The 23,651-nt window shown below is 41.1% G+C and overlaps 1 protein-coding gene across 1 annotated transcript in view; it reads right to left on the reverse strand.

Moving 5' to 3' along the window:
* The window catches only part of slc6a4a (solute carrier family 6 member 4a), a 56,460-nt gene extending 42,187 nt beyond the window's left edge, over positions 1-14,273 (reverse strand). Inside the window, exons 1-3 of the mRNA XM_072455032.1 lie at positions 13,599-14,273; positions 7,439-7,573; positions 5,071-5,293 (exon numbers count right to left, since the gene is read on the reverse strand). Of these exons, the coding sequence (XP_072311133.1) occupies positions 5,071-5,293; positions 7,439-7,573; positions 13,599-14,049 (809 nt within the window). The 5' untranslated portion in view covers positions 14,050-14,273. The remainder of the gene's footprint in view (positions 1-5,070; positions 5,294-7,438; positions 7,574-13,598) is intronic.
* Between the last annotated feature and the right edge of the window lie 9,378 nt (positions 14,274-23,651).

Consider the following 23,651-nt stretch of genomic DNA (forward strand, 5'->3'; position numbering starts at 1 on the left):
TTAACCAGTGCAAATGAACACAAATGTCGGTCGAATGTGCGGCTCCAGCGCACAGAGACCGTGACACTTGTAATAAAAATATGGATAACTTTTGATGCCCCGCTTGTGTAGATGATTTTCCCCAAATATGAGCTTGATCGAGCTATTGCCCACAGAGGAATTTGTTAAAGTGTGAAGCGTAAATGTGAACATTTCAAGGATTTGGCGTTTTTCCCATTTGTGACATATATTTGCGGCTCTACCGCACAGAGACCCTAGTACTTAAAATCAAAATATAAATAACTTTTGATGCCCCGCTTGTGTAGATGATTCTCCCCAAATATGAACTTGATCGGGCAATCGCCCTAGGAGGAGTTTGTTAAAGTGTGAAGTGTAAAAATGTGGTCATTTTAGAGATTTTGCGGTTTCCCCATAGGGATAACATGGGATTTTTCTGTCATCGCTACGGCTACGCTTTACCAAATATGACTTTGGCTCCCATACTTTTAATTTGGGGATGGCAAATGAGAATTGTGTGCAAAATGTCATGTCATTTGGAAAAACTCTTGTTTATAGGCCACTCTGAAGGCCAAATAGTCCAAATTCTGCGAAAAGTTTGCGGCTCAGCTGCACAGAGACCGTAAATGTTATCCATGAAATTTGAATAACTTTAGATGCCCCACTTGTCTAGAAGACGTACACCGATTTTGAGATAGGTGGGCCAAACGCACTAGGAGGAGTTTGTTAAAGTGTGAAGCGTAAATGTGAACATTTCAAGGATTTGGTGTTTTTCCCATTTGTGACATATATTTGCAGCTCCACGGCACAGAGACCGTAGCACTTAAAATCAAAATATGGATAACTTTTGATGCCCCGTTTGTGGAGATGATTTCCCCAAATATGAACTTGATCGAGCTATCGCCCTGGGAGGAGTTCGTTAAAGTGTGAAGCGTAAAAATGTGGTCATTTTAGAGATTTCGCTGTTTTCCCATTTCTGACATATATTTGCGGGTCCGCCACACAGAGACCTTAGCACTTAAAATCAAAATATGGATAACTTTTGATGCCCCGCTTGTGTAGATGATTTTCCCCAAATATGAGTTTGATCGGCCAATCGCCCTAGGAGGAGTTTGTTAAAGTGTGAAGCGTAAAAATGTGGTGATTTGAGCGATTTTGTGATTTTCCCATAAGGATAACATGGGATGTTTCTGTCATCGCTACGGTTACGCCGTACAAAATATGACTTTGGCTCTCATACTTGTATGATCAGGATGGCAAATTAGAATTTTGTGCAAAATATCATGTCATTTGGAAAAACTCTATTGTTTATAGGCCACTCTGAAGGCCAAATAGTCAGAATTCTGGGAAACGTTTGCGGCTCCGTCGCACAGAGACCGTAAAAGCTATCCTTAAAATTTGGATAACTTTTGATGCCCCACTTGTCCAGAGGACGTCCGCCGATTTTGAAGTCGGTGGGAAAAACGCCCTAGGAGGAGTTCGTCAAAGTTTGACGTAAACAAAATGGCTAACTCAGCTTGTTTTCATTTTCAAAGGAAGAGGGCGTTGCCACAATAATATTTTTTTTGTCCTCACGAGAGGAATGCGTGTCCCGAATTTCGTAGCTTTACGCCAAAGTTGACCTCGGGGCGTCTCCCATAGGCGCAATGTATTTTGACTTTTGTCGGTGGCGCTGTCGCGCCATTTTTTAACGAAAAAAAAAATGGCCCAGAAAAAATCGAATTTTTCGCCGATTCTGAATTTTGGGCAAAGTTTGGTGAGTTTTTGAGCATGTTCAGGGGGTCAAATTAGAGCTCAAAGCGCTGAAGAATATTTCTGTCATAGCAGGAGTAAGTATGCATGATCCATGCCTTCGGCATGGGCTAGTTCACTGTACTTGCCAGGGGCGACGGGGTCAGACAGTTGCAACGCTGCCTTAGGCAGCGTTGCGGGAGCAATAGGCCCTCCGCCCTGCTGGGGCTCGGGCCTAATTACGATTGGAAAACCCTGTCATCTTTGGACCGATAAAGGTGTTACTTTGGGAATGACTGGTCTCTAACCTTTCATTTATTTTCTGTATTATTATTTGTCGTCATGAGCTAATGAGCTTCATCCATTGTCCCACATTCACTTCCACAAACACTCTTTCATAAAACACTAGAACGTGTCGTGCTCGTTTCTAGTATTAGGTGACAGATTAATGCATCTTGGTATACTTTGTGCCTTTAGAGCAGTATAAGTGTTTGATAGTCAGAGGTGACGAAAAACCAAGACCCGATTTACGTCAAAAACAGGAAACGCTGGCGCCGGGCTGAGGTTTTGAGTTTGTTACTTTAATACGTGAAGAAGGAAAAGTCAACTCTGGATAAACCTCAAATATGTCCCACACACAAACATGGAGACTGTCCCGGGACGCTCTGATAAGAACGAGCCAGCAGATAGTAGACATACAAAACATGGGGGATAGTAGAGGCACAAAGGCGCTCCAAAAGAGAGGATATTGACTTAGCTTCGAATCACCTGAGATCAGACAGAGCAGCAGACGGAAACGAGCAGGTTTCTGACTAAACATGGAGAGGTTGGGCCACTAAGTGCCTCATCCTGTTATTACATTAAGAAGAACTTGGACAAACATGGGAAATGCGCAAAAAAAACGATAAACTGTAGATTCTGAAACCAAAAAACAGATAAAAACAAAAAATACTGCATATTTATATTATTTTAAATTCAATTATTGTATGCCTTTTAATAAATTCATTGCACTTTTAAAAGACTAACCAAAGTCCTTGTTTTTTAATGATTTTACACCTTTTTTAAAATGTTGTATTATTGTCATTTTGTCTAGGTTTTCACTTGTTTTTATGTGTTTTGTGAGTGTTTAAATAAATGTGTTTTGTGTTTTACCCGTATTAATAAAATAAATCAAATAAAAAATAAATAAATGAAAAATAAAATAATTTAAATGATTAAAAAAATTAAAAAAATTAAAAAAATTGAAAAATTAAAAAATAAATAATAATAAAATAAATCAAATCAAATCAATAATAAAATAAAAATATACGTCAAAAAGTACACACAAAAGATAAAAGAACACACATCACATTCTGCAACAACAAAGAACACTTCCCTGCTGATGAAAAGTGGTTTCCATTTTGGTCCAACAGGTGAAGCTACAGCCGTTTCTTTCCACCTTCAGTGCGTTGGAAGTGACTAGATAATGGATTTGTTGTTGTAAGTATACTCACTTTACTCTTTGTGCCATTCCCCAGCCCAGATAAACCAAGGCTGCATTCACATTTGCACACAGAACAAAATTGGGACTAAACTTGTGCTAAACCTGGAAAAAAAACACCTAGAGTATAAGGACTAAAGCAGGAGTAGAACTGGATCACTTGACGACATAAACATTTAGATTAAACTGAGACTAAATTCTGAGCCAATCATGGTCTAGCCCAGGCCTTAACCATGACTAGAACAGGACTAAACCAAGTCTACATCAGGACTAACCTGGGCTCAAACCAGTGGGAACAGTCAACGAGGCAACACGGAACGTCAACACAAGAGACACTTTAACCGGCTTAATGTCACTGTGCACAGCATTTTATACAAACGAGTCATTTTGTTGCAGTAAAAAGAAGAAAAACAACTTTTATACTTTCATTTTGACTTGTGACTGCTCTCGTTTGCATGTTTGAATGATGTTTTTTTCAGATTTCTTGTTGCTTTTACCCAATACTTTTAATTGAATACTTGTTGTATTATAGAATCAATAAAACACATGTAAAGATATTTGCCTCGTAGTTGTTGCTCTTCATTTCTTATGATTTGTGTTCCGCACTTTGCTCTGTGTTTTAGTGCTTTATGCATAAAGTTGGTTGGTATATTTTCCTCGTCGGTAATGAATCTGTTCTCTGTTTTAAAGCGAAACAATGAATGTATGAATAATGTCGATTATTGCAGCTAAAAACACACATTTTTTGCCAGTTTTATCCACCGAACAAGATGTTTTTTTTGTTTTTTTCTGGTATTTCTTTTTTTAATCATTATTTGTCGTTATGGGCTAATTTTCATCCATTGTCCCAGATTCACTTTCACAAAGACTCTTTCATAAACCAGCAGAACGTGTCGTGCTCAAGGACACGATGACTCTTTGCACTACAGCCTCCTGATTTTGACCCGTTGTATACTCACCTTGAAAGTCGTTTCTAGTATTAGGTGACATATTAATGCATCTTGGTACACTTTGTGCCTTTAGAGCAGTATAAGTGTTTTATAGTCAGAGGTGACGATAAACCAAGACCCGATTTACGTCAAAAACAGGAAACTCTGGCGCCGGGCTGAGGTTTGGAGTTTGTTACTTTAATACGTGAAGAAGGAAAAGTCAACTCTGGATAAACCCCAAATATGTCCCACACACAAATATTATAGAAACAACAAGATAAGATAAAGATAATATTTGCCTCGTAGTTGCTCTTCATTTGCTCTGTGTTTTAGTGCTTTATGCATAAAGTTAGTTGGTGATGAATCTGTTCTCTGTTTTAAAGCAAAACAATGAATGTATGAATAATGTCGATTATTGCAGCTAAAAACACATTTTTTTGCCGGTTTTAACCTCCAAAAAAGAGTTGTTTTTTTTAATTATTTCTGGTTGCTTTTAGCCAGGTTTTAATACTAGAAGAAACGAAGCGCAATTACGATGCAAACATTAAAATTTGACTTGTGTCCTATTATTTCTATTCCTTTTCCTTGTTGATAATTCTTGTTCTGTTAGAACTGTTAGAGCTTCTGCCTTCTTAATCATTCCTAAAAACGCTCCTTTTTCCGGTGGCGAGATGTATTTTTCAGATTTCTTGTTGCTTTTACCCACGTTTTGATAGTTATTAACTTGACTTGTATCTAGTTTATATATTTTGGTATTTGCATTGTAATTGCCACACGTTTCATCTCCGTTTGATGTCCAACAGTTTCTAAAGTGCCCCGTATATAAAGTGTGTTATTTTTTCCACTTCGGTCGGTATTTAATCCACATTCCTTATCCACACTTTGCATGTTTCCTCGTCTCCTAAGCCCTTCCTCCCACTTACATGCACTTACGTATAGAACTCCTGCGCGGGGGAGGTGGAGGAGTTGGACCAGGTGATGTTGCTGTCGGTCCAGATGTAACGGTTGCAGTTGACCGTGTTCCAGCTGTTGGTGCAGGTGGTCCACGGCAGAACGGGCCGTAGCGACGACAGCAGGTAGTACAGCGCCCACGCCATGATGGTGTTGTAGTAGAAGGCGATGTAGAGCGCGATGATGCAGATGGCAAAACCTATGCCTGCGATCACATGCACATATTAGTCCTGTCTTTTCTCCATTTTTTTTTTGGGGGGGGGAGTTTCAATTGGATTTTCCCATGTAAAAAAACAAAACAAACAATGAATTAGACCGCTCCTCTGATGGTGCTTCCACAACTGGTTCACTTGTACTCATCACCGTGTTTTTGGGTGTGTCGTTAGTGTGTGGGTCAGGCGGTTGCGGGAAGTTTGATGTAATGATGATGATGAAAGCAATTTGTCTTATTTGTTTTGTACAAAAATCGCTGTGTAAATAAAGATTGATTGATTGAATAATGTGAAACTGTGAAAATGCAGATTAGAATGAAAGGGAAAAAACTGGAGGACACATTCAAAATATAGTTTTCAAATGTTAGATTCATCCAGACCACGTCAAAGCAGTGCACTGGAAACAATATCTTATTTAAAATTGTAATTAAGTTAAAAAGTGGTCATATTCATTTTGATTTCAGTATACAGTACTTTTCTTCTCATTTCAAGTTTGAAATGCTTGTATTTTTCATATTTTAAGTAAAACAAGATATTTTATGCTCATTCTTTTTCTTTTTTTCCAAACACAAGTCAAAACAAGATAAATATTACTTATTTCAAGCACTCACTAACTTCAAGTGTGATGGCCTAATTCTACTTCCAAGTCCTTTTGGCATGTTTGACTGTATTGGACAGGACAGATCTAAGTGAGGAATGGGGACAAAGAGCGAAGAGAGACATTCAACAAATTGTCAGAGCCGGGAATCGCTCCCATGACCCTGAGTATCAAACTAAATGTGCTGCAGTTTGGACCACCAGATCAAAAATACACAGTATATGTGTTTTTTATACATGTTTTATAGTATCGCTTACAGCAGTGTTTCTCAAACTGTGGTACGCGATATTCATCAGTTCTCGTGCTTACTTAATTTCCAGTACATTGTATTCACATTTTTGCCCTTTGTTGAATAATTCATTTGTAAAACTACAGTGGCAAAGGTGTATTTCTTCTTAAGAGCTGGTTTAGCCCCAGTTTAAACCTGAAATAGTCCAGTTATTCACCCGACTTAGATCTGGTGGTTCTCAGGAAACCTAATCTCTCCTTCGATAGTACTCGGTGTCATTTTTGCACAGACTTTACTGGACATGACACAGGTTTGGGTGAAGACGAGTGGGACGAGACATTGCTGCGATCAACAAAACAACACGAGCCGCAGTTGGGAACAACACTTCTCACGATCAGCGACCATTTCAAAGTCGTCAGTCCGGCTGGGAACGGATCAGTGAAGATCAGCGGCGTTTCAGGCCCGTTCCGCGTCTTTGGGTAAAAGTGGGTGACATTTCGATAATTTACATACGCTGGAGTTTCAGAGTGTGTGGCATTTGAAGGTAAAATGTGAGGATTTCCATTACAGAGAGTCCACAGGCGTTACAAGGAGACGAGGGGTTTCTAAGGTGAAAGATGCTGTCTCTCACACTTTAGCTGGAGGAATAACAAGTTTTTATTATTCTTTATTGTTTTCATCGTGCCAACAAACTGTTAAAAGCTCATTCTTTTTTGCACGAATGAAAAACGTTCAGTTGTTGGAACGTATCACATTATTATTTACAATATCATTCAGATTTGTGCATTTTTTTAAATAGAATAATGTGTCCAGACCAGAGTATATCAGCATGATTTTTAAACTTGATAAATAAGTATGGTTAAGTAAGGCTAAAGTGAAAACGTTCTCAATGGAGATGGATTTCGGGCAATTTTGCTGAATGTCTCCCCCATTTCACGCCGCGTACGGCCCTAGATTGCCGATAAAGAAACATATCACAGAAATGCGAAGATGAAACAAAATAGGGTTTGGCGATAATAAACAAAAAAACGTACCATGTGATAACTACACCTCAATTAGCCTTAATAAAGCATGAATTAAAATTTAATTAATAATGAACAGTTTATTTGATTAGGAATGATTGAGGCTTAGTAATGAAAGGGTTCGGTTTAAGGTGTGGGGCATGAATCAGCCTGAAATCAGCCAGAAAATCAGCCGTTATCGTCATATCACCCGGTGCTATGAAAAATAATTCATGAAAGTCTTGAAAGCACGAACTAAACACGTGAATGGAGCGAGACACGGGTCATTGATGTCTCGTCGTCTCGTTACCTTTGAAGATGGGGCAGATGTGTTTCCAGATGGAGATGCAGCCGCTGCGGTGGAACTGTCCCAGGGCCAGCTCCATGTAAAACAGAGGCACGCCGCCGAACACTGCCATCAACATGTAGGGAAGCAGAAAAGCACCTGCGCACAAAGGCGATCATTCGATTTTTACACCTCTAAGACATCTAAATATGCAACTACACTTGACTGAGGGCTGACTCTTAACAATACGCAGCTGGCAAAAATAAAACCAGTCCTTCAGAGACAGCATTTTGAAACCGTAATCCAGGCCTTTGTCACCACTCGGCTGGATTACTGCAATGCTCTCTATATGGGGGTTAGTGGGTCCTCAATTGCTCGTCTCCAACTGGTCCAAAATGCTGCTGCCCGTCTTTTAACTGGAACAAGAAAATATGAGCACATTTCGCCTATTTTAGCTTCACTCCACTGGCTGCCCGTTCATTTTAGGATTCATTTTAAAACTCTTTTATTTACTTTTAAAGCCTTAAATGGTCTTGCCCCTCCTTACCTCTCCGAGCTGCTACACCCGTACACTCCCAGCCGTTCCCTCAGGTCAGCTGACCAGCTTGTCCTGGCAGTGCCACGGGCTAGGCTAAAGGTCAGAGGTGAACGAGCCTTTGCAGTGGCAGCTCCAAAACTGTGGAACAAACTGCCACTCCCCATAAGAAAAGCCTCCTCACTGCCTCTTTTTAAATCGCTTCTAAAAACCCATCTGTTTTCTCTGGCTTTTAACACCATGTAGTGTGTTGATTGTATGTTTTATATGTGTTGGGAGGGCAGCACCTTTTTATTTATTTTGTTTTGTTTATTTTTATTCCATTGATTTTAGTGTGTTTTGTTTGATTTAATTTTCTATTTGATTTTGTTTTTATATCTTATTTTATTACTTTTATCCTATTTTTGCCTCTGTAGTCTTTTATCTTGCTGTGAAGCACTTTGGAACCCTCTGGTTGTATAAATCGGGCTACATAAATAAAGTGGATTGGATTGGATATACAAGGACATTTTAAGTTTGCCACCCAATCTAACCTGGCACGTTACCCTAGTATTTGATTTAAACATGCTGAAATCAGATGTATTTACAATAAAAGCAGACCATATGCATTAATACAACATTTTCATCCATGATCTCGTGAAAATAAGTGGGGAAAAAGGCTGAAAGTTGTGTTAAAACTGATAATGAATAGGAACATACATGCACATCCCAGTGGAGAAGCACAAAATCCCATGTTTGGAAAGGATTCTGTTGGGAAAATGTATCACAGTACATATTTACGGTACTCACAAGGAAATACTATTGTGAGCTCATCCATGATCACGTGTTTTGGACTGTTATTCATAAATACCGGACTGAGATCAATGAAGCACTGCAGACCGTCTTTATTCAATTCGGACATCAACGCTACATATCTCGGACGTGAAACTTCCACAATGGAAATGACAGATGGATACCTGTGGAAAGTACTTCTGGCTGCAGCAAAAAAAAGAAAAATATAAAGAAAAACGGATAACACGGATGGAGCCGAGTGTCGCGGACTGGACGGAAGGATCTTTGGCCATTTATTACAAAGGTAAAGACGGACTTTTGCACTAAATTTGGAAAATATTGAAAAAAAAAAATTTTAAAATGAGAAAAAATGAAAAAAAATGATTATTTTTTTTAAAAATTGAACAAAATGAACAAAAATGAACAAAATTGGAAAAAAAGGAAAAAAAATGGAAAAAGAAAAAAATTAACATATTTTCCGGACGATGGGACGTACGCCAAATAACTTCAGATACTTTATGAACTGTAAACATTTGTGGGGGTGAATTAGATCTTTGTGAAGCTTGTGAGAAGTGTGGCCTGAGATCGATGGTTCAAGAGACACGAACAAAGAGACACGTTAAATAAAACAATCAAATCCACACAAAGACAGGTGTTAATTAGGAAACCTGGTGTTAATTAGGAAACCCGGTGACTCCTGAACATCTAAACGAACGCCATCTAAAGCTCACAAGACTGATATACAAGACGTTTAGGGTCACACTAACGCAACATTTATATTCAAAGCGTCTTTTTTTCGTTCACACATTTGAGGAATGATATCGGACAGAGATAAATCATATCAAATATCTATCAAAATGTCTTGATAATGGTGTCAATAATAAATAATTGTGTGTTTTTTTGTATTTGTAACAGTATAATTTGACAGGACTAAATGCTTTATAAGAGAGGAGCAAGTTTTTCTTTAATATTAAAATACAATCTCCCCAAAAAGTTACAAATCACACTGTCAAAAACATAATACCCAGATCTTTAATCAGTATTTAAACTCATTTGAACAAGTATCAAAACAGAAAAAACAGGTCAGAAGAATAGTTTAAGAACGGTCTGGATCTATATCACGACAAGTGCATTTGTAATTTGTAGTATTAATGAAACTACTGTAAGTTTGTGTTGAAAATTGCCTTTGATGATACTTGTGGCATTGAAATCAGCCTTTTTTTGACTATACTCTTAATATCTAAAAGCAGACGTCTCATTTACGCTGAGCGGCCGCTTCCCTGCGCACATGTATGTCTCTTTGTGACAGAAGCCTCAGATAAGGCTTGACTAAGCGGCTGCCTGGGAGACAGGTTATTAAGTAAGGAAAAAGAAACTCGGCTCGTTCTCGTTGAAAAAAACCCAACACAATTAATACGGTTGCTTGTATCAAGTGCGTCCCGGTCGCCATCTCTGCCCGCTCGGGGAGACACGAACACTGCACAGGAAATTGCAAAGATTTTATTATTGCAAATCCAATAAAAGGGAGGTCCTGTTCGCTGCTAGGTGGACATTGTGTAGGAACAGTCTTTAATGCAGACTCTGTGTCAATACAGGCTCCGGCGTTTGGGCCCGAGCCAAATAAAACAATATGAAAACATTCTGAGAAGTTGCATAACATGCCTTTATCTAGAAAAGATGAAATAAAGTAAGCGCAGGGTGCACATGATCTCTCTGGGCGGAGTCTGCGTGTTCTCCCCGTGTTACCGCGGGTTCTCTCCGGGTTCTTCCTCCCACCGTCCAAAGACATGCATGTGGTGGGCAAAATTGGCAACTTCAAATTGGCCCAAGTGAATGAATGAGTGTCCAGGGTGTGCACCGAAGTCACTGGGACAGGCTCCAGTCACCCGCGACCCCCAACGGGAACAAGCGGTAGAAAATGAATGAATGAATGAAAATAAACGTACAAAAAGTGCGCATTTTAAATGATTCTAGTAGCATTAACATTAGAGAGAGTCAAATACAAGATTCAAGGTTTGTAGGACTAAACTGCAGTCAAATAATCATAATAATTTGAAATAAAATAACAATAATCGATGCCTAGCTATAATGGACATAGATTGTTGTTTTGGAGATACAGTACAATGGATAATATGGAAGATATTGCCTTTAATTAGAACTAAATTAAGTCAAAAAGTGAATAAGAAGTGACATTTCTATACTTTGTGATTTTTTTCAATTCAAGTTTTGGGCGAGACATGACCCATAACCAACAGACACATTTTAGCTCTTTTCCTGATGCTTTGTGAAAATATCATGAGAGTATTGGAGATAAGGCCAAATAATGTCAAGATATAGATTTTTGTCAATACCGCCCACTTCTAACTAGACACAAATCAAAATTAAAACTAGAATCTGTAATAGAAGCTAAATTAGACACTAACATGAACCAGTAAATGGATAAATGTGGACCCTTTTGGAATTGGTTTGGACTCGTTGTTGAAAATGTCATTCTATAGTCGAACCGGTTGTTTTCTAATCCTCTTTGTGGTATCAAAATTGGTATCCTGAATCAAAACAAGTTTGAAATATACATAAATATCGTAACGGTAATAGAAATGTCACTATTTTGTTGCTCATGGAGGACATTGTGCTAGAAACTTCAACCCGGGTGCCATATGTTTCATCAAGATTCAAATGAAGACACAACTTGGACAAATAGACAACATCGCAACAACAATTTGAACCAAAAGCCTAGAAATCTGCCCCTGAAGCGACCACCGGCAACAAAACAAGCAATAAACCTAACTGTTCGACCCTGACTCCAGGAGCTCGCGCCGGCTTAGTTTCCACAGGCGGATCGCTGTCGTTTTGAAATCAAGTACCCCTTTTTAGCTCTGTGTCCTTTCTTCCACCGCATCCATAAATCCCCGGCCGGTCTTCTTCCCCTGGACCTCCTGCTTGGCGGCTCTTACCCCGACTTCCATTTATCGACAAACTCATTAGCCCTCCTCTGTACGGGTCCAAACGGGCTCCGACTGGCCTTTCCAACTCCAAAACAGCCAACATCTGATGCTCTCGTTCCTAGTTTGTCCATTTTCCTTCAAGACTTTTCCATTTTGACATTAAGAGAGTCAAGATTTACATTTGCTTGTGTGGGATGTCGCTTGTCTTGTGGTTTCACGTAGACTCCGGCGTTCGAGAAGCACGTTTTTTGGAGCTTTAGCAAGAAGCGTATCAGCAATACAAAGCCACCACTCGTTTGTACATCCGTCTATGCAACAATTTAGAGATCAGAGGTGGGCAATCTATCCAAATGTAGATTATACGGTGAGGTTTGAATGTTGAGTATATTGTTTATTTAAAAGTGTTTCAAAAAGGTGATATTTCTGCACTTTTGTGATTCATTTTCACAGACATTTCACATTTGTCTAAAAATAAAACCTCAACCAACACATTTAAAGACATGATTGAAGTAATATTCTCCGACTATTGTTATCGGGATGTTAGTTTTTATCAGTATCACCCACCCACAGACTAGAGATACTAGAGATACTAGAGATACTAGAGATACTAGAGATACTAGAGATAGACCGATCAATTGGCCGAGATATTTGCACGTTTCAGTACATTTGGGCTCAAATCTCCAGCAGAGACTAATATTCAGTCAAAAAACAAACATATATGAAGCTTGTTGGAACATTTAAATGCAAAAACAGACTGACCAAAATGTGTCCACGCTGCTCTCTCATCCAGTTTGTAGTAAAACAGGGTTGCGGATAAGATTGCAGCAAATTTAAATGATACAATTTGGGGGAAATGATCAAAACAGCATCAAAATACAGTCAGAGCTCGTCGGCCATCGGTTTCCCTTTATCTCAATGGGCCGTAAAAAGCCCATGTCAGCGCCGGATGAAGCCACAATAACACAGAAGGAGAACATTGGGACTGGAACTAATCATATCTTCGCGTGATCGTCTCCTCTACCATTGAACCAAGTATAACCAAGTCATTCTAAATCTCGTGGCACATTTTCTAATCCCTCTTGTACTTCGGCTTGTCCCTTTGACCCAAACCGTGCACAGGTTAATCCCCCAGCTACGTTCTCCTCGCAAGTCCACACTGAGGACACATTTCACTATAACGCAACTGGCAACGCAAATAATACTCCACATTGAAACTTTAATCGGAGCAATTCGAAGCCACGCATGTCGTTCCTTTGCGTTTCCATTTTAAGCTCCTTGTTGTACATAGTTTCATGGATTATGCGCAAAACTTTCTGTGCTTAGAGAGCTGCTACATGCAAGGGAAAGTTACCGTTTTGCCAAAAGTGTTTCACAGAGTATCTATCGTGTATTGTTGGGTGTTTTTTTATATTGGAAATCATGCAATCTTACCTAGCGGATGTGCCAGTATCTGCAAAACAAATCTGAAAGCCTCGGTGCGCAAAGTTCAGAGTTTTTGGAGTGGAGCGCTCATCTCTATAAGTTGATCTATGGTAATTATTTATTTTTCACATAATACATAGGTTTATATGACAGAAAGGGCAGAAGCTAAACCGCTAAAATCGATCATTATTTAGAGAGAAAAGTGTCATTTCTTTTTATCAATCACAAACGCAACGTCAAAAGTCTTTACAAATGAGAACTGTAAATACAATAAGAAATCCACTAAGTCCAAGTTAGTGCACCTTTGAGTGGCCAAACTTTGACTCTTCGTGTCTACGTCAGCTCGTGCGTTTCATACGATTAAGTCTGAAATCAAACTGGGTGATCAAGAAGCTGCAACCGTCTCCATTTTTCTACAATAATCTGAAGTATTATCGCCGTCCTGTCTACTTCATTTCACAACAGACTCCACCGTTCCTCCCTCACGCTCCATCCATCCACCCGTCCTTACCTCCTCCGTTCTGATAGCAGATGTACGGAAAGCGCCACACGTTCCCGAGATCCACCGCGTAGCCGATCACAGACAGCAGAAAGTCCATCTTCTTGCTCCAGGTCTCCCTCGGCCTCTCCAGACTGGTTTGCTGGACCACCAGAGTCCTGAAGCCTCCCATGGGCGCCGAGGAGCTATGTCCCAGGCCGGGCGCGGTGCCACCGGAGCCCGCCCCGCTCCCCTGCGCCTCCCTGAAGCTCTGGGACGTGCTCGTGGTGAAGCCGTTGGACACCTGCGGCTCCGAGCTGGACAGCTTGGGCCCCCGCGGCTCCGTGCCGTCCGCCAGCATCAGCTTCTCGTCCCCTTGCTCCCTCGACTCCTCCTCGTTCTTCTCCTTGAGCCCTTCCACCTGGTCTCCTTTGTCCCCGGCGAGGGCGCTGGTCGTCGTCATCATCACGTCTTCCGTCTCCATCGTTGCCGTTGTTGGTGTTGGCGAAGTCGGTTAGGGGCCGAGAGAGGAGTCCAGGAATGAAGACGGGAATGTGGTTGTAGTGAGAGATATGGTGCCCATCAGGGGAACAGAGCCACGGGACAGCGAGGGTGCAGTTTGGACGGGGTTGCACGGGAATTAGGTAAAGCAAATATAGTTCCTCTGCGGTCGGAGGAAGAATGTGGCTAAAGAGAAGAGTCAAAGGAGTGAAAATGCGGTTCGTTTTGAGTCGCCGCGGCAGGTTTTCTCCGTTAGTCGAAAGGCAGAGATCTGAAAGACACAAACGAGATGAAGGTCAGTCGTTCAGTTGACTTTTGACTTATTCATCGTTCATTGTTTTATTGTTTTATGCTGCACTGAATCACCGAGACAAGTTCCTCTGTTTGTGAATTTTGTTCATCGACAATGGCAATAGACCCTTTCTGATCCTGATTCTTTTGAGGCATGGAATTATGCACGTTTTCATACATAAATTCAAATGCAAAAATGTGTTTAAGAGTCGTTTTAAATTGTGCCAACTCTCGACCAACACTTAAAAAAAAAAAAAAAATTCAGAATACAAATGCACTCAAGAAGAACATGATTTTACAGGAGCAGAGAAGGAACCCAGATTCTAAATAATCATACCACTCAATAAGTATCATTTTTGGATTAATCATATATGTACCCATTTCGAAAGACACAAGATGACGCATAAAACCTAAAACGGCTCGACATTTTACAACCCGAAATGAAGCCTTGGATGTGGTGGACGACAGACGTGGTAGAAATGGCAGAAAACACAATCGCGGCATAAAAACACGTCTTTACCTTTTCAGAATCCAACAGGTGGAAGAAAGCCGCACGGAGCTGCAGGTGGAGGTCGCTCCAATCCAGAAATTTAAAAGCCTCGTAAGCGTAAAAAAGTTAAAGAGGAGAAACTAGACACAGGAGCCCATCGGCACAGTGCGGAGCGCCAACAAGAGCTCAAACCTCTCTCCTTTCTTTCTCTCTCTCTGCCTCGCTTTCCTCCCCCTCTCATCGCTCTCTCTCTCTCTTCGTCTCTGGCTCTCCTCCCCCTCTCTCACCCCTCTCTCCCTCTCCCTTTCTGATGGCAGAGAAACACGTGCGCTCGTACAGGATGCAAAGTCCGCACCGAGCAGCGAGACGCGGGGAAGTTTGGCTCAGAGCACACAATTATAATCTAAACAGCAGTTATGGACGAGTTCACAGCGAGGTCTGCGCACTCTCGTTACACTCACGGTCGCCGGGCCACATGGGACTATTAGACCAGCGCCGCCGAGATGTTTAGAGCCCCTGTCACGCTGTGTGCAGAGGGGGGGGGAGCGCCGCGTGCCGTGTGCCGCGGGGCAGACTGACTGAAACGTGGCGGTCGTTCTGCGCCTCTCAGATCGCCGTCAGCAGAGGTGGCAGTGGATGCGGTCGCTTTAGTGCAGAGAAGCTGAGACTTTTCTGCTCGAGGTCAACTAAGGATTGATTTATGTAGAAAAAATATATTTACTGATGCATCTATACATTTCAAGTGACAAAATATTTCCAAACCCCAAACGACTTCATGATCACATTTCTGAGATAAATCATTTACTTCTAAAATTATTTTTTTCTTAGTAATATTTGACAGGAAAGTCCACAACACTACAACTACTATTATTATTATTATTATTATTATTATTATTATTATTATTATTATTTACCTTTTAGCTTAGCTTTTATTGCACGTTTCGACCTCTGCTGTTCTTGAACTGTGCGTTGCAACACTGGAATTTTGGACAACATTCTACTTTGACCATTTTAAATGATTTGACAATGTGTGTTTCTTGCACTGCTCCTTCCGACAAGATTTTGTTTTCCACATTTTTGAGGTCGATCCTTTGAAAATACCAGATTTGTGCATTATTTAATGTTTTGTCTTTTCACTGACATTAGTTTTAATTTTTATTTGAAAATGTATATATACGAAAGCACCTTTATTTCGTTGAATTTTGTTTAGGGTCAAAAAAGTTGTTTCTTTGAGTAAATTATGCACAAACTTGGGATGGAATGAATGTCCCTAGTGTGATGTCACTTCCTGTAATTTTCTACCGTTTTTTTTTACATTTTCTCCACAGATTGCTCCTCGATTGGTGTTAAAATATAATTTGTATATACATCAGGTATAAATACACCAAGTAAAGTCAAAATTAGTTTGTTTATTATTAACGTGTCATGTGCATTTTAACTTATAAACTAAAAATCAGACGTTTCCAGAAATTGACTCTTAAATTTACTTTTACTCGAGTTGTAGTTTTACTTCTAACAGAGGAATTCCTCAGACACCTAGCTTGTACTTTTACTTTTAGTTTTGACAACATGATCACAAATTAAACTTAACAGGACAAATCCAGGACTAAACCAGGTCAAAATAATGATGTACCAACAAAATAAATCCTAAATTAGAATATGAACTACTCAAAATAAAGGCAAATTTAAATTTTGACCCAGGGGCAATTTGACCCAGGCATCTGAGGAAACGTCCTTTACACAGAAACATACAATAGTCTCATTCAAAAACAACACAAGTTTTAATTCACCACCATCTTCCCGTCGCCTCCGTCGTCACAGTTTCGCACCGACAGTCTCACACACACCGGCGCAAAAGGAGTGACTTTTACAACGGAGCTGCAAATTACACAAAGTCCTATTTTAGCTTTAGCTTCGCAGGGTTTAGGAATCCACTGCAGCTACTGCAAATTTAAACAGGAAAAAGTTATATTTTTTGTTGTTTGGGCCAATTTATCCAATCAAGGGCCAAAAAACATTGATCTGATGGCCGCATTTGGTCCCCGGGCCATAGTTTGGACACCCCTGCTATTCACTGTGTGGCTTTGCTGTGACGTTCACCCGTGTTGTGGCTTTTGACACGCTTGTAAATAAAGTTTGATCGAGAGCTTCACGCAAAGTCTTCAAAAATAAACTCCAAAAGTGCCACGCACACTTTGGGCCAAATGTGCACGATTAGAAAGTAAAATGAGCCATGTGCAAGTCAGTTCATGTTAAGTCGAGGTCCAAAATACAGTTTTTTACATGATACTATTGAACATTTTGTGGTTTACAGAAGAGATTACGCGTTACTCCTTTTGCGATTGATAGAGTTTAAATAACAGCTAAACCGCCTCTCGTTATGTTATTTCTCATGGTTGGGCTCATGGTGCTAACCTCAGAAACGCTCCAGTGACAATAACATGCTTATCACAGGGGCTCGCGTTTGTTCGTTTGGGGCTCACGGGAGTTTCCTCGACAGTTTTGGGCTCGCGACGATCACATTTCTGAAAACAAACTTCATCCTTTGTCCTTTTTAAAATGCTGCTGTATCATGAAGGCTTGGATTGTTTATCAAAGATGAGCCAACTTAATATTGGATAAGGTTTGTCGTAAGCAAACACAAGAAATAAATAAATCAAAAGTAAGTTTAAAACAAATTGGCACTTTTTAACTTATTTATTTCTTGATTGCTATAAAACAAAAAAAAATATTTTAAAAAAATACAAATATTGCCACTTTTTACCTGTTTTATGGCAATCTATGGTAGGTTTTCCAACTTTTGTACAAAAATTAAATAAAATATGAAATGCTTGGATCGTCCATTTCTCATTCATGTTTCATCCTGATCGAAATCACTTTTATAACTTCATGTACTTTATCACAATATCATGCATTTCTTCTACTGCCGGCTCAAATCTTTGCTTATTTCTACAAATAAATCCACTGTCCGTCTCTGCATAAGCGCCATCATTTATTCATTCATAATCCTACATCCAGAACGACAACAACAACTCCAGCATCTGCCTGTTCCTCAAGAAAATAAAGAAAAGTACTAAAGAAGACATGCTCTATAGTTGTACTCGATGACACCTGTGGATCATTATTTTCTAAAATAACTTACTATTCTATGTCCATATAACTGCTGCAAATAAGAGTGTTACCTTTGTTACTATTATTATCTATTTTTTCTACTTTTTATTAAGAATATAAGAGGTTTTTTTATAAGTGTTTTTTATAAGAGCTTTTCTAGTAAGAGTGTTTTCTTTAAGTTATCTGTTCTTTTACTTTGTGTTGCAACAGCGGAATTTCCCCATTGTGTGGACAAATAAAGACTTATCTTATTTTAATAAACATAAACGAGTCCAGTTGAAAAAAAGTAAAGTAGAGTAAGTACGCCTTGAATGGAATATCATTATAACATCATTGAAAGCTCTTTAATATTGTAGATTTGGCATGATATTTCCCCTGTGTGTAAGTAGGAGAGTAATTTGGCCTTTCTTTCCATAAAATTCAATAAAAAAATAAATAAAAAGAGTTTTAACATTTCTGTATTTTCTGCTAAGTTTCTCTCATTGAATAATATTAAAGTGACGTGTGACAGGTTTGAAGAAAGTTTCTAATTTTGACTTTATTTGGTGTATTTATACCTGTTGTACATATAACTCATAGTTTTACACCAATTGAATAAGTATTTGTGGAATAAACGTTGAAAAATCTATAGAAAATGACAGGAAGTGACATCACACTAGGGATTCCAGCCAAAGTTTATGCATAATTTGGACAAATAAAGAACTTTTTTGATTCTTTAAACATTAATTCAACAAAATAAAGTCATTCTCACATATTTTTGTCAAATAAAATAGATGGTGACATGAGATGAGTTTTGCCCAGTGTTTGCTGGGTAACTTCCTAGTGTGATGTCATCAATCACAACCAGGAGGTGAAATGAAAAAACTAAAAAAAATGAGCTTTTCTGTGACAACATTTTTATAATTTTGTAGAAAAATTCAAAATATATTCATCTTAACTGCAATTTAGTTCAATGAGTCGCCCGACCTGTAGGGGGCACTTTAACTCCCATATATACTGCACACCCGCCATCACCTTCAATCTTCGTGTTTTCTTGCCATCAAATAATCTGACAGAACGACACGGCGTAATCCGTCAGAACAGGCAAAGACGCGGGTCGTCATTCGGTCGGGAATAAATCTGTACTTTTTTTATTTTGGATATTGTCGCCGGCGCCTCAGTGTCTACTCAGCAGAAGGACGTTTACAGGGAATGAGCCTGGATTGTCATTCACAAACAGTCTCCAGGAGCTTTAAGTGAAGACACTCTTTGCGTAATGAGCTGTAGTTTCGCTGCTACACACACATTTACATTAAAAAGGTTAAATTATTGCACTTTCTGATGACCCAGTTTTGATGACGTGACAAGAAAGAACGTGCATAATTCATAAATTCAAGCCTAAAATGTTATTCCTGCGCTGCTCCGTCCACTTGACACAGGCTCATCAAATCAATTAATTTAAAAGTATAATAACTAACTTCTTCTACATTGATCTACACAGTAACATGCGATAGAACCATGTTATTCTACCAAAATAAACATTAAACAATCATATTTTTACAATAAACCAAGTAAGAAAACCTTTAAATAATTATGCCTTTAACACATTTGTGAAATAAATACATTATACGATCATATTTTTATTACAAACCAAGTAAGAAACCGTAAAAAAAATATAATTATGCCTTTGACTTGCACTGATTAGAACAGGGTGTAATTGGGCAGAAAATTATATTAAATTACATTCATAAAAGTTTTCATTCACTAATACTACTTTAAAACAAACAAACAAACAAACAAACTACATATGGTCTTATTATGAAACAGATCTGACCTGTAACTTAACCTGTAACGTTTAATGACATTACAGTTACACAGGGCACCTTTAACTTTGCTTTTATCACTTTAGAGTTGCCATGACGGGCCTGAAGTCAATACACTGAGACCTGTGACTCGTATTGTGTTTATTACTCAAAGCTTTCCTTCAAATACTCTGGATTTATGCCCCAGTTTTAGCTCCGTTTGACCTGAATTTACTGCGAGTTGCACTAAACGATGTATAATTTGCCTTTCTTGGGACGACTGCGTCACAAAGTCACACTTCGACCGCATAACTCTATCGAGTCTTACAAAAAATACAACTTTTTGAAGATGACATTAGAGTCAAGCGGATATAAAAATATGTCAATGTATAAAAGGGCTCCTCCTTGAACTGACACCTTAACGTGGTGGAGGGGTTTGAGCGCCCAAATGATCCCAGGAGCTATGTTGTCGGGGGCTTCAAGACCCTGGTAGGGTCTCCCAAGGCAAACAGGTCCTAGGTGACGGGTCAGACAAAGATCGGTTCAGAAGCCCCCTATGATGAGTAAAAGAACAAGGCCGTTTACGTCGCCGGGGCCCCATCCTGATCGGCGTCACCGGGGCCCCATCCTGGAGCCAGGCCTGGGATGGGTGCTCGATGGCAAGCGCCTGGTGGCCGGGTCTTACCCCACGGGGCCCGGCCGGGCACAGCCCGAAAGAGCGACGTGGGGCCGCCCTCCCGTGGGCCCACCACCCGCAGGAGGATCCATAAGGGGCCGGTGCAAAGAGATCTGGGCGGCAGTCGACGGCAGGGGCCTCGGCGACCAGATCTCCAGACACAGAGACTAACTCTGGGGACATGGAATGTCACCTCGCTGGGGGGGAAAGAGCCTGAGCTTGTGCGGGAGGTTGAGCGATACCGACTAGATATGACTTGGCAGGCCCAAGCGCATTGTGAGGGTCTGTTGGGAACGTCTTGTGGAGCCCTCTGTCAGTAGGGTATTTAACTCGCACCTCCGGGAGAGCTTCTCCCATGTCCCGGGGGAGGCTGGGGACAGTGAGTCCGAGTGGACCATGTTCTCCACCTCCATTGTTGATGCGGCTGCTCGGAGTTGTGGTCGCAAGGTCTCCGGTGCCTGTCGTGGCGGAAACCCCCGAACCCGGTGGTGGACACCGGAAGTAAGGGATGCCAATCAGACTGAAGAAGGAGGCCTACCAGGCCAGTCTGGCTTGTAGGTCTCCTGAGGTCATCGACAGGTATCGGCAGGCCAAGCGAGCCGCGGCTTGTGCTGTCGCAGAGGCAAAAACCCGGGCCTGGGAGGAGTTCGGGGAGGCCATGGAGGAGGACTATCGGTCGGCCCCAAAGAAATTCTGGCAAACCGTCCGGCGCCTCAGGAGGGGGAAGCAGTGTCTCACCAACACCGTTTACGGTGCGGGTGGAGACCTGCTGACCTCGACTAGGGATGTCGTCGGACGGTGGAAGGAATATTTTGAGGACCTCCTTAAACCCTCAGTCACGTCTTCCGAAGAGGAAGTAGAGACCGGGGACTCAGAGGCTGGCTCATCCATGTGGATGAGATCCGTACCTAAAGTCTCTGGATGTTGTAGGACTGGTGGTCCCTCTGTTCAAGAAGGGGGACCGGAGGGTGTGTGCCAACTACAGAGGGATCACACTCCTCAGCCTCCCCGGTAAGGTCTATTCCAAGGTACTGGAGAGGAGAATCCGACCGATAGTCGAACCTTGGATTCAGGAGGAGCAGAGTGGTTTTCGTCCCGGTCGTGGAACACTGGACCAGCTCTATACCCTCCATCAGGTGCTCGAGGGTTCATGGGAGTTTGCCCAACCAGTCCACATGTGCTTTGTGGATCTGGAGAAGGCTTTCGACCGTGTCCCTCGGGGTGTCCTTTGGGGGGTGCTCCGGGAGTACGGGGTCCGGGGCCCTTTGCTCAGGGCTGTCCGGTCCCTGTATGACCGGAGCAGGAGCTGTGTTCGCATTGCCGGCAGTAAGTCAGACCTGTTCCCAGTGCATGTTGGACTCCGCCAGGGCTGCCCTGTGTCACCGGTTCTGTTCATAATTTTTATGGACAGAATTTCTAGGCGCAGTCAGGGGTCGGAGGGTGTCCGGTTTGGGGACCACAGGATCTCATCTCTGCTGTTTGCAGACGATGTTGTCCTGATGGCTCCATCAAACCCGGACCTGCAACATGCACTGGGACGGTTTGCAGCCGAGTGTGAAGCGGCTGGGATGAGAATCAGCACCTCCAAATCCGAGGCCATGGTTCTCGACCGGAAAAAGGTGGCTTGCCCTCTTCAGGTGGGTGGGGTGTCCTTGCCCCAAGTGGAGGAGTTCAAGTATCTCGGGGTCTTGTTCACGAGTGAGGGAAGGATGGAGCGTGAGATCGACAGGCGGATCGGTGCAGCGGCTGCAGTGATGCAGTCGCTGCATCGGACCGTTGTGGTGAAGAGGGAGCTGAGCCGAAAGGCAAAGCTCTCTATTTACCGGTCGGTCTACGTTCCTGCCCTCACCTATGGTCATGAGCTTTGGGTAGTGACCGAAAGAACAAGATCGCGGATACAAGCGGTCGAAATGAGTTTCCTCCGCCGTGTGGCTGGGCGCTCCCTTAGAGATAAGGTGAGGAGCTCGGCCACACGGGGGGAGCTCGGAGTAGAGCCGCTGCTCCTCCACGTCGAGAGGAGCCAGCTGAGGTGGCTCGGGCATCTGCTCCGGATGCCTCCTGGGCGCCTCCCTCGGGAGGTGTTTCAGGCATGTCCCACCGGGAAGAGGCCCCGGGGAAGACCCAGGACACGCTGGAGAGACTATGTCTCTCGGCTGGCCTGGGAACGCCTCGGGATCCCCCCGGAGGAGTTAGAGGAAGTGTCTGGGGAGAAGGAAGTCTGGGAGTCCCTGCTCAGACTGCTGCCCCAGCGACCCGGCCCCGGATAAAGCGGCAGAAAATGGATGGATGGATAAAAGGGCCAAAAGTAAACGTAGCCATCGCAGTTATTGTCAAAAAAACAAAGTCACAGCAACACAATGAAGACAATAAGGTTTAATTCCACGTTGTCCCTTGTTAAATGCAGTTAAATTCCTCAGATTACCCTCCCAAAGAATATATAACTATTATTAATTCTAAAATAAATAAACGTGATCACCGACATCATCACAATTATTACTGTAAACCACAATATTTCTGATTTGGAAGATATAAACTTTCTCTTATTTTACTTGGACAAATAAACAGATCAAGGTCAAAAGTACATAAGCTTTTTGTCTCATGAACAGGAAGTTGTATCTCAATAGATCCTGCTATAACTATAATAAATGAAGGGTTTATTTGCAAAAAATAGCCTCATTTCAAAAAGATTATTCATTGTCAAGCCCTTTTTAAAATACATTTCAGTGCAATAAAGTTATAATTCCATCGCAAATCCCCTTGAATACACTCAATATGTCTCTGTTTAACAGATTTCAGTTTTGGAAAATTCACTTTTCACAGCAGGAAAAAAAAACTAGAATAATCAGACAACCTACAAATTGGATCTGACTTTTTTTTTTAACTATTTATTATTTTTCAAACACAAAACTTACATAACACGAACTAACCTATATAAAGAATTAGAGAGAGAGAGAAAAAATATATATATATAGACATTCACATACATCCACATAATTCATACACATATTACCTCAGATCCATGTATATACTGTATTTTCCGGATTATAAATCATAGTTTTGGCCGGGGTGCGACTTATACTTATATTTATACTTATGTACTTATACTTATACTCTGGAGCTACTTATATGTGATATTATTTGTTATTTTCACACTTGCAATTGCATTTCATACTTATGTATGTTTTTTTCTCCTCTATTATACATTTTTTGGCTGGTGCGACTTATACTCCAGTGCG

This window comes from Eucyclogobius newberryi, unplaced genomic scaffold (assembly GCF_026437365.1).
Source record: "Eucyclogobius newberryi isolate DKJ021-1_F unplaced genomic scaffold, fEucNew1.0.hap1 SCAF_10, whole genome shotgun sequence".
NCBI lineage: Eukaryota > Metazoa > Chordata > Actinopteri > Gobiiformes > Gobiidae > Eucyclogobius > Eucyclogobius newberryi.